General features: G+C 39.8%; 1 protein-coding gene across 1 annotated transcript in view; it reads left to right on the plus strand.

The window, feature by feature from the left end:
- ABI2 (abl interactor 2) overlaps window positions 1-12071 on the plus strand; it is a 100568-nt gene extending 88497 nt beyond the window's left edge. Inside the window, exons 11-13 of the mRNA XM_052635461.1 lie at window positions 3015-3188; window positions 11671-11767; window positions 11990-12071. Of these exons, the coding sequence (XP_052491421.1) occupies window positions 3015-3188; window positions 11671-11767; window positions 11990-12071 (353 nt within the window). The remainder of the gene's footprint in view (window positions 1-3014; window positions 3189-11670; window positions 11768-11989) is intronic.
- Window positions 12072-12629: the final 558 nt, after the last annotated feature.

Genomic DNA, 12629 nt, shown 5'->3' on the forward strand with positions numbered 1-12629 from the left:
AAATGGAAGCGCAGGAGACTGATATCTACAAAGCAGGAGACCTGGGTCAGCATTCAGTGAGGAGCTGCTGTTACAGGGACCAGTGAGCACGGTCTGCATGATAGCTGAGTTCTCTTCTTGCGAGCAGTCTATGTAGGAGGCACGGCACAACTGAAAGGCTGCACAATGGCTGTGAAATCTGAACTAGGGGAGTTACGCTTATAAAAGAGATAACGTCAGCAGGCTGATGCAGCCCAGTGCCTACATCTCATAACAGGGATGGCCTCGCCAGTGGGACAGAAACACTTGCGTTCTGTTGCTTAAGACTCCTGCTCCTTTGGAAACGCGCATTGCCAGTGCTAGAATGGAAGCTCTATGAGAGCAGGGATTTTTGCTTGTTTCCTTCACTGGCATTTAGAAAAGCATCTGACACATAGCAGACACTTTTAGTTCCTTTTTTGTGTGTGTGCTTCCACAGCTAACTAAATGCCCCCTTTATGTCGATACATTTCTTTCTTGTATTTTAACTGGTTATAATCCAGTCGTATTGGCCTGAGGGCTCAGTTCTCTTTCGGGTACCTTTGCATCTCTGTTTGCTGATTTCTGAAAATAGTCTGTTTTACTTCTGTTTATTGGATGGTACCCATGAGCACCTCCAATACTTCCCACAGTGTGAATACCTTTTAGATGATGTTTTCTCATTTCCTTTATAGTTGTATACATTTTCTCACCTACAAAATGTATACAAACAAGAGACTCTGTATATAAGGTGAGCCCTGACTGATTTTATAGACATAGCAGGACTTAGACATTCAAATGGATGTTGTCTTCTTCAAAACATTCACCTTGGAAAGATATATACCTATCTTTTGGAGTTATCTTTATAGTTTTCAAGTACATTATTTTGAAGATACTCTCTGATAGCAGATATTTATATTGTTTGATGTTTGGAAGAAGTCTGGAATTATTTGGAACCAGTTATACTGGGCTAAGCAGTACAGCTATAATCTTGTTCTTAAACCTTTCTCTGGCTCCCATTGCTCTTTGGAGAGAGGTCAGACTGTTAACAAGGCCCTTTCTGCTTAGTACTCCTCAGCTTCCTCAGGCCTCTTTCTACTGAACTTTGATCAGCTCTTTTGAAGGGTTCCTACTTTCTTACCTTTGTTTTTGTTACATCTGACATGAACTATCTACCCCCACCTTGGGCCATTTAACTTTACTCATCCTTCAGGTTCCAGGAAGCCTTTCCTGACCCACATCAGAGATTTGGTCTATTGCTGTTTTCCATGACAACGTGAAGCACTGACCGCACGTAACTGTAAATGGAAGCTTGGTTGCCCATGTCCCCATGACTTTTGCTCACTGCTGTATTCTCAGTGCTGAGCGTAATAGCTGGCCATAGTAGGCTTACAGTTGATGTTTCTGAATGAATAATGAAGCATGACTTTAAAGTTATTGAATTGATCTCATCTCATCATAGTGTAGCTTTTAAGATAAGAGGCATTGGAGTTCAAATTCCTGCTCTTCCACTTACTGTAGGAGTACTTAATCTTGGAAAGCCAGATTCCACATCCATAAAATGAAGATTAAAAACACCATCTCCCAAGGTAAAGATTAAAATAAAGATTAAATGAATAATGTATTGTGAAGTGCTGAGTAATTGGAAGATTTTAACTAAAAGATAGTAGCATATGTTAGTTTTATTACACTGACTGAGGCAGTTTTAAGAAAAAGGGAGCAGTGGCAGCATCTTTGAGTAATTTTCTGGTATAATTTCTCAAGGTGATTGTTTTGAAAGGCAAAGTTCTTTGGATTCTTGTTTCTGTGCATTTGTTTAATCACCTTACCTTATAAATGCAACTAGGACATATTATTGATTCTTACCATAACCACATGTAATTTGTCCATAAAGTATATGCAAAAATCATGTACCTATATTTTTTATTTACTAAAAATCCCATTAGAACTAAAATGATTATTCTTACTGAGTAAAGAAAGTTTTGAGATTCATAATGTAGACAGGTCATGATACAGAGTGGCACTGCAGATTGGAAGAATACTGGAGCACAACAGAGTATGATGTGGATATGGCTGATCTTCATATTTTAAAACCCATTTGACTTAAAATCCATCTAATCCGATCCCTCAGCTTAGATAAAAGAGAGAAAATAAAGACGATTGCTTAGAGAATTTCATGGAAATAGTACTGGTATTTCAGAAATAAGCATTAATACTGTTCATTAAAATTGGACCGCTGATTGAATAAATGCAGCTTCATCTGGTTTATTTTGTTAAGCTAAGCTCAAATATGTACTCAGCATTTTGAAAGGCTTGGGTTCCCAGAGTTTGGAGATGATCTTTTAGACATTACTGCATTCTGATACCTGAACTGTGGATGCAGATTTCTATAAGAACACAATTCAAATATTTTAAATCACTGGATCATAAGTTAGTCTGAATTACTTGAAATTCTGTACATATAAAATGAAACAGACACAAATATCTTCATGGATGAAGTTACCCAGAGATGTTTGTGATTTCCACCCCACTAATTTGGTAAAAATAAAATAAGGAAATTCATTGAGAGGAATGTGGCAGATTATTAAAATTTGTTCACTGGACTCATTGTAATTTGTTATAAATGGAATATGGTTAAAATATCTAAATCACTAATATTTCTGGTAACCATGCCTCCTTGGATATAATGTAAAGCCTAACTATATTGTACTGATCTTTCTTTGAAAGAATGGATTATGTATTAGCATAAACAGAGTCCAGAAGCTTAGTTAATAATAATCATCATTTTGGCTATTCTTTATTCGCCATCCATCAGCACTAACCCAAAGGGAGGAGGAAGTCAGACTTGGAGATTTGACACAGTGTAGCTGGTAGGGACACTTCTCTTGCCTACTCATTGTTTCTTGAGATGATTATTTTCAGGTCTGGGTTTATATTCCATGAACATAGGCGCTTGGATAGGAAACAGTGAACTTTGCACCATGTGTCGTTTTGTTACCAGCTGGATACATTCTTAGTTTCAGATGCACCACCTCCACCGCCACCTGTGGAAGAACCAGTCTTTGATGAATCCCCGCCACCGCCACCTCCCCCAGAAGATTACGAAGAGGAAGAGGCAGCCGTGGTTGAGTACAGTGATCCTTACGCTGAAGAGGACCCACCGTGGGCCCCAAGGTCTTACTTGGAAAAGGGTAAGTTTCAGAGGAATGTCTGGAACAATGGGAAGAAACCTCTGTGTACATATAGGAGCCTGTGTATTTTAATTAATTTCATTTACAAGGTTCAATGTATTGAAGGTCACACTAGTAAAATTTCTGTAACTGATTTTTTGGTTGATTATATAATTTTTCATGTTGAACGTGCTTTTTATGAATGGTTTCTGTAAAGCAAAAATTTAAAAAAGATAGGGTTTTTTTGGAATGACTCAGGAAAGACTGATTTTTTTCAAATTATTTTATTCCTGCTCCCATGCTTTAAAGCATTCTTTTGTGGTATCTTATATCAGAAGTATCTCCATATGAAACTTTATTCCAGAAAATAATGGTTTCTCAGTTTCTTTGTCAAGTAGTTGTTTGGCATTTCTTTGGATGAAAAGTTCTCTGAATGTATCAGCTATCCATCATATGGCAGTTTGGGGACAGAGGCTTCCAGGTTTCATCATGACTGGTCAGCTCAGGAGAAGTGTGTGCTGTCTCAGAAATTTTCTGGTAAGGAAATTAAAGCCACTAGCGTACTGGGTTTCAAAAGTGACTGCACATTAGAATCACCTGGGAGCTTGTATTAACAAGTAGTGGATTTCCACTTCTGGCTGAGATGGAGCAACAGTAATCAGATTTACCCTTCCTCCTAAAAACAATTGAGAATGAATCCAGGAAAAAAATATAAAAGATAATAGTTTTCAGACATTGGATAACAAATATTGGTGGACTGTGATCCCAGAAAGAAGGAACTCAGACATGGTGTGAGCCTCTACTTGTCCGTAGCTTGGCCATCTAGCAGTAGTTTCCAGGCCATGGTGCAAGGAGGTGGAACCCCAATAAGCCTGGATGTCTCGTTGAGTAGAGAAGATAGAGATCAGAGTTTTGGGAGGCCATGGAATATAGGTAACTACAAAAAGACAAAGGACAGAGCTCTGGGATAACTGCAGAAGAGTCTTCTTGAATCTTTTGACAGAGTACCGATCTGTACATGTATGTGAAGAAACTGCCTACGATTGGAGAAAGAACAATCAGAAAGGAATAGGCAGAAAAAGTCTTGGAAATAACAGGCCTGGGAATAGTTCATGCTCCCAAACCAGCGAGAATAGAAAGACCTTGTAATACACAAGGCATTGAGAAGAGGCCTCAAAATCGTGTCCCCTGATGTGTGGGGCCAAATTAGCACTAAACTATCTAGGTTGCCCTAGATTGCCCTAACAAAAGTTTAAATGCAAACTTTGAAAACATCCAACTGATTTCAAGTAACTTAACTGAGCTCCAGGACAAAACCAGCGCTGTTGAAAGGACTTAACAAACCAGTGCACCAAACAGTAAGATTCATAGTGACCAGCATCCAATCAAGAATTACAAGACATGTAAAAAGACAGGAAAATATAACTCGTACCTAAAAGGAAAGCCAGTTAACAGGAAAGACCTAGAAGTGACAAGATGTTGGAATTAGCAGACATGGGTATAGTTTATGACACCACATATATCCAAGAAGGTAAAGGAAAACATGAACGTGAGAGAAAAGAGAAAGAGAAACCCATACAGAATTTCTGGAGATGAAAAGTACTACATCTAAAGTAACACTTAGAAGGAAAGATCAGCAACCTTGACAATATGACATTAGAAACTATCCAAAACAAGGCACAGAGAAAAAAAACAAAACCAGCAACAGATACATGAAACAATATCAGATAATATTTATTCACAGGAGATGTTATCTTTTATGTAGAAAATCCTAAGGAAGGAATCTACAGAAAGCTCATAGAACTAAAAAGTGGACTTAGCAAGATGGCAGACTACAAAGTCGATTTGTAAAATTAGCTGCATTTTTATATACTAGCAACAAACAGAGATAGAAATTTACAAAATAATACCTTCTGTAATAACATCAAAAACATGAAATACTGAGGGATAAATTTGGTAAAAGATATGTAAGACCTGTTGATGAAAACTATAAAACTGAAGATAAGTAAAAGCCTTAAATTGAAATAAATGTTCTTTGACATTATTGTGAAGAGACTTTTGCCAAATTAATATATAAAGTGAATGCAACCTCAGTAAAAATTCTAGCAGTCATTCTTGCAGAAAACCAGTTTTGAAAAAGAAGACTAATGTTGAAGGATTTAAACTACCTGATTTCAGAGTTCTAGTGTAAAACTACAGTAATCAGGACAGTGTGGCATCTGTATAGAAATAAAAAACAGTGGAATAGAAAATAGAATCCAGAAAAAGATCCACACGTGTTTTTTGATGAAAGTGCAAGATAATTCAGTGGGGAAAAGATATATTGCTTTTAACAATTGTATGTACATCTGTAAAACATGAACTTCAACCTTTATTACCTCACCATACACAAAAATTAATTCAGAATTTATGCTGGAATGTAAAACTGTAAAACTTTTAGAGGAAAATAGAGGAGAAAATATGTGTATTCTGGGGTTAGGACAATTTTTTTGTAGAGAGCACATTAAAAACCATGAAGCTTAAATGAAAAAAGTCAATTAACTGAATTTCATTCAATTAAATTTTTATTTTTTAACTCTGATGTTAAGAATGATGTTATATGACAAGGCCAGCCATATAGACTGAGAAGAATATTTACAAAATACCTCAGGAGACAACTTGTAGAAAAAACAGTTTGAAAACATTTCATCATGAAAGATACATGAATTGTACATGAAAAGATGTTCAACATTAGTTATTAGGGAAATGCAAATTAAAGCTACAGTGAACCAAACTACACCAGAACACACCCTGTGGAATGGCTGCAGTTAAAAACATGATGCCAAGTGTTGGAGAAATGTGGTGAAACAGGAGTTAGTACAGTGTACATTGCTGGAAGTATGCAACATTTCAGCCACTTAGAAAACTGCTGGCAGCGTCTTACGAAGTTAGATGTACACCTACCAGCTGATCTGGCAGTCCCTTCCTACACATTGATTTATGAGAAACGAAGGTGTATAGTCACACAAGTACTTAAACTCAAATGTTCTTAAACTCAAATGTTCATAGCTGCTTTTTCATCATAGCCGAGATTGGAAACACCCCAGGTGTCTTTCAGCTGGTGCATGGATAAGCTAACTGTGGGTCATCCAGCCATTCAATGGAATACTGTTCAGCAGTGGAAAGGATTAAGCTACTGGTTCTTCCTGGCTCTGATGGTAAAGAACCCGCCTACCAATGCAGGAGACTTAAGAGACATGGGTTCGATCCCTGGGTCAGGCAGATACCCTGATGAAGGGAATGGCTACCTACTCCAGTATTGTTGCCTGGAAAATACCACGGACAGAGGGGTATAGTGGTCTATAGTTCATCGGTTTCAAAGAGTTGGACACAGCTGAGCAACTAACACACACAACAGTCTAAATGGATCTCAAGCATTATGAAAAAGAATCAAGGCACAGAAGATTCAGGCTTTATGATTCTTTCTAAATGAAATCCAGAAGATGAGTGGTTTGGGCTTCCCAAGTGGCATTGGTGATAAAGAACTCCCCTGCCAGTGCAGGAAACTTAAGAGACGCGGGTTCAACCCTTGGGTCAGGAAGATCCCCTGGAGGAGGGCATGGTAACCCACTCCAGTATTCTTGCCTGGAGAATCCCATGGACAGAGGAGCCTGGTGGGCTCCATGGGGTCGCAGAGAGTCAGACACGACTAAAGTGACATAGCACACACCCATACTGGCAGGTGAGGGAATTTACACAGGGGCACAAGGAAACTTTCGGACCACCAGTGTTGGACAACCATTGTCCAGTGTGATGGTTGTGGTGGGAGCTGTTCATTTGTCATGTGTCTGGGTACATACATGTATCAAAACTCACTGAATTTTACACTTAGCTGATTGTGTTTTGTGTCTAAATTGCATCTTAATAAAGCTGCTTCTAAGAAAAGAAGCACCCAAGGTACTCTCTAGGGTGTGGCCTTGGACATTGACAGGCTCTGCAAACTTGTTAGCGGACTTGAATATTGTCCTGGACAAAGGGATGACAGTTTTCAGTTCTGAAAAACCAGCTCAGTGATTCCTTAAGAGGAAAGCATAATGAAAAGATATGCTTGTTAAAAAATCTACTCCTCAGTGAATATGCAAACATCTGGGGAGACTTGTAAGAGGAAAGTAAGTTTATTTTCAGTCCAAATAACTCTTTAAAAGAAAATGCCTGATACTTTTCAAAGTTTATCTTTGTTAAGCCAAATCTTTTAAAATGTAAAAATCAGATAAGCTCTTCCTCTTTCTGGGAAAACAAAAATACCCAGCTGTGTGCCTCTTACGACTGACTGCTCTTTGGGTGTGCGTGCATGTTAAGGCTGTCGTTGCCTGATGTCTTATTTTGCTGTCTTAGACTTAGATTCATAGACTTGGCTAACTTAGCAAAGTTCGTAGACTTAGCCCTGGCTCTCGCCTGTGCCTGCATTTAGGGTCACCTCGGGAGTGTTTAATGTGTCCGTACTTCCAGATTAAATCAGTCTGTGGACAGGGGACCCAGGCATCAGAATTTTTTAAGGTTCCTCAGATAACTTCAAGGTTGAGCACCACTGCATAGGTTTATCCTAAGTGGAGATAACTTGTATATATAAGTATCTTGGTTGAACATGGGGAGAGAAGATACATTTTCTTGTATTTATTGGCGTAATGCAAAACTTATTAACATGAGACAGTTAGTCTCCCCATTTTGCAAACTAGAAAACTGAGGTTCAGAATAATTTATAATGTTATATAACAGAAAATATGTTAGAGATAGTATATCACAATAGTTAATAATTCAAAGGGCTAACATTTATATAGAATGTTTACTATATACAAGGCCCTGGGCTACACATTATATGTGCATTGCCTCATTTAATGTAACAGTGCTTTGAGGTATTCAGTTCAGTTGCTCAGTTGTGTCCAACTCTTTGGGACCCCATGAATTGCAGCACACCAGGCCTCCCTGTCCATCACCAACTCCCGGAGTTCACTCAGAGTCACGTCCATCGAGTCAGTGATGCCATGCAGCCATCTCCTCCTCTGTCGTCCCCTTCTCCTCCTGCCCCCAATCCCTCTCAGCATCAGAGTCTTTTCCAATGAGTCAACTCTTTGCATGAGGTGGCCAAAGTACTGGAGTTTCAGCTTCAGCATCATTCTTTCTAAAGAAATCCCAGGGCTGACCTCCTTCAGAATGGACTGGTTGGATCTCCTTGCAGTCCAAGGGACTCTCAAGAGTCTTCTCCAACACCACAGTTCAAAAGCTTGAATTCTTTGGCGCTCAGCTTTCTTCACAGTCCCAACTCTCACATCCACACATGACCACAGGAAAAACCATAGCCTTGACTAGACGGACCTTTGTTGGCAAAGTAATGTCTCTGCTTTTCAGTATGCTATCTAGGTTATTATAACACCCATTATATAGCTGAATAAAAAGCATCTTGGTGCTGCTGCTAAGTCACTTCAGTCGTGTCCGACTCTGTGCGACCCCATAGACAGCAGCCCACCAGGCTCCCCTGTCCCTGGGATTCTCCAGGCAAGAACACTGGAGTGAGTTGCCATTTCCTTCTCCAATGCATGAAAGGGAAGTCGCTCAGTCGTGTCCGACTCTTCGTGACCGCATGGACTGCAGCCCACCAGGCTTCTCCGTCCATGGGATTTTCCAGGCAAGAGTACTGGAGTGGGGTGCCATCGCAGCTTAGGAAAGTGGAATATATTCTGTAAAATGATAAGTGGTATAGCTGGGATCTAAACTTGACAGCATAACTCCTGAGCCCACATTTTTAACATTGTCTTAAGCTTGAACTCTGACAGACCTAGGATTGAGTCTTGGCTCGATTTTTACTGGTGTTAAATTATTTGTGACAAAATGACTCAGTGACAGAACTTCTTGGCAGAAGCATAAACAGTATATGATTTATCAGGTAGCATTTCTGTCCTTACAAGACTTGTGCCAGTCCCTTGTCTTATTCATCTTTGTATCTCTAAAAATCAGAATGGCTGCTCCATTAATGATTGTCCAAGAATGAATTAGTGCCTCTCATTCTGAGGAGTCCAGAACGCTCCTCAGTGAACATGGCATGTGTGATGTGCTTTGAGTGCTGAGTGTGAGTTTCTCAGGCAGAGGAGAGAGAGAGAGCAAGGGCCATCCAGTCAGAGAGAATCCTCTGAGTTGAAAGGGCATGGTGAGCAATGTCCTCTGCCTGGGGCCCTGGTGAATTTTAAGGAGGGAGTGGGTGAGCTAAGGGTGCCGGAAGGGAAGTAAGTTATAGTTACATTGGGAGGCCTTGAATACCAGGATGAGGGTGTTTGGAATTTTTTTTCTTTTTGAAAAATCTGATAGTAGAGGAAAATTGTGCAAGATCTTAAGTAGGTTAATGCTAAGTTCCCATGTACTTATATTTTAATTTTTTTAAAAGATACTTGATAACTAGTGTAGAGTGCATTAGAAAGAAAAATAGGAGTTGGAAAGACCAGGCTGGGTATCTTTCTAAGCAAGAGATTAGGGCCTCAGCTGGGGTCGTGGTGCTGCAAATGTTGTCCACATAAATAAATAGATGCAAATGGAAGTATTTTTCATGCAGCACTGTCACTCAGTTCTTTTAACTCCTTCACAGTTGTTTGCCAAAAGTCAGTTGATGTTCTGCCTTTAAAAATTATGTTTTGTATGATGGGTCATCTGATAACCTCATTAAAGTCTACCCTAACTGTCGTTGAAAGCAAAGGAATGGGAGCCACCTCACTTGTGAAAAAGTGGGGTGTTCTGGGGAGTCATTCTCTTTCTTAATACCATGCTGGTAATATGAATTGGCCCTTTGGCACCCAGGGTGTTTCTGTACTTAAGCATAGTGCACCACTGTAGTTTTAAGTAGAAAGATAAGCAGGAAATGAGAACTTTTATGACTGATGCTTGACTGATGGTATCGTCCCAGGCAGATCAGATTTAGATGCAGGATCATGTCACTCATGCTGCTTAGAAAATCTTCAGGTGCCCCTAGTGATACGTGTATTCCAGTTTGGAGACTGCTGCACGGATGAGGGCATTGACTGTGACGATGGAGAAAAGCGTGGGTTTGAGAGATTCAGAAGGCGCGGAATTAACAGGATTTGCGGTAGTTTCCTCTAAATTACTTTTCAGTGGGTTTACTTTTCTGTAAGCATCAGGAATGTTATCAGTCCAAAAGAACAAAAGTTAAAATTAAGTTGACTGGAAATACTAAATACTCTACATAACTTGTATTCTCTTCAAACTTGTATGTCATTTAATTATATTTGTTTAGGTGTTTGATTATACTTTGAGAAATACACACAAACTGTAGTTTCTGCTAAACTATTTTCTGGCATCCTCTGTCTCTCTAATGGCAAATACTCAGTTTAGGAAAGCTGTTGAGTTTTTACTAAAGCAGGCCAGAAATTCAAGTTAACTGGAGCAAGTTTTACTATCTCAAAAGTCCCTGTTTTCGTTTGTTTCTTATTTGTTTAGGATTAAGTTTGTAACAGTCAATATAGATAGAGATTTTATTGAGTGAAATTCTGAGTGGCATAATGAAGGTACAGAAGATCTTTATAGAAGGTTTAGTTTGAGGGAGACTAGTAAAGGGAATGGCTACCCACTCAGGTATTCTTGCCCACCAGGCTCCCCTGTCCATGGAATTGTCCAGGCAAGAATACTGGGGTAGGTTGCCATTCTCTTCTCCAGGGGATCTGCTCTATCTGGGGATCAACTTAGATCTCTTGCATTACAGGCAGATCCTCTACCATCTGAGGCAGTGGGGAAGCCCAATATAGGGTGTCCCAATTTAATTATACCACTGAGGAAAATGTAATACTTAAGAACCAGAGATTTTCCGAGAAATCATTGAAAGGCCCTGTTTAACAAGTTATTTAAGTAATGAAAATCATAGGAGAGCTCACAGGTATCTCAGTTTTCTTAACACTTTCAGTCTGTTACTGTGGAGGTGTTAAATTGGTGGCATAATACAGCATGTGTTTTGAAAGAATATGTATGGTAGATGCCCATCATTCACACATTGTCACTGTCCTCAGTTAACAGGCATAGGCTCTAAAAGTGTGAGAAAAGAGACATGTCTGCTACTCCCTCAATTTCATTTTCTCACTGGCCTCTCCTAGTTTATCTCATTGCTGTAGTACCATTCCAATGTTTAAAGATACGTGCTTTTACATAAAATGGTGCGTTAACACAAGCTCTGCTGAAGAAACAGCCATCTTTCCCCGTTCTGGGATTGTGTGTATCTCTTCAACAGACTGATTAGTAAGTTTAACTAAATACTGCTTTTTGCCGTCTATGAAGTTTTGAACCTAACTTCAACGTGGAATTCCACTGTAGAGACTGGGTATTAGACAATGAACTTGGGTGGGGGGTGGGTCCTGTGTTGAGAAAGTCAGGTTTTGATGTGCTGTAGAAGTTCGGGAAGGGTATTCATTACTCGGCTCTACCTTTCTATGAATGTCCTTCTTTTTTCATATCCTTTTTTTCCCTCCTCTAGTTGTGGCAATTTATGATTACACAAAAGACAAGGAAGACGAGCTGTCCTTTCAGGAAGGAGCCATTATTTATGTCATCAAGAAGAATGACGATGGTTGGTATGAGGGAGTTATGAACGGAGTGACTGGGCTTTTTCCTGGGAATTACGTGGAGTCTATCATGCATTATTCTGAGTAAAGCTCAGCAGGGCTGTCTCCCTCACAGGAATAGTCAGGTCTTCCCAGATTATCGAAAGGCCCTGGGGATTCCCCTCCAGTGAAATGAATGAAGGATACAAATGACAAAAGCTACCTTTTTTTTTTTTTTGGTTTATCCCTCAGTATTAAAACAAAAAAGCAAGCTGAATTTGAACAAATGGATCTTTCTGCCATCACTTATACTATGCTGAGCTGTTTGGATTGAAATAAAGTGATGGTTTCTGAATATATCAGAGGTATAACAGTGTAACTATGTGAAACAAATCAGGTTAAGACTGATTCAGAAAAAAAATCTGGGATCTTTCTCAGGAATACTGTACACCCTTGGGATTTCTCCTCCTGCGGAATCTGTGGCACTGGATGGTCTGCAGTGCCTGTGCTAAAGGTTAGCCGCGTGGCCCAGTGCGTGCCCCAGCCCCACACTTTCTTCCACTTGTATGGGGGGGGGGGACCAATATTTAAGTATCATACATAACCATTTTTGTAACTGTTTCAGATGACCTATTTCCTCTTCAGCACTGTAAATTCTGCATTTTCTCAGCACTTGAGTGCTCCGAACCAGTTAATGTTGAGCTGACTTGCATCCCTTCATGTTTCTCAGTTCGTAGATTATGAGATCGATTTGAGTCTCCATTCTGAGGGTGGTTTGGTCCTGCTGCTGCTGCTGCTGCTGCGTGAGACTGCATTGCTGCTGATGGCAGTGTACCCACAGGGGTGATGGTGCAGCCGGTTTCACGAGCTCAGGTGGGCGTGCTGAGGTAGA

The sequence above is a fragment of the Budorcas taxicolor genome, chromosome 2 (assembly GCF_023091745.1).
Source record: "Budorcas taxicolor isolate Tak-1 chromosome 2, Takin1.1, whole genome shotgun sequence".
In the NCBI taxonomy this organism is placed as follows: Eukaryota; Metazoa; Chordata; class Mammalia; order Artiodactyla; family Bovidae; genus Budorcas; species Budorcas taxicolor.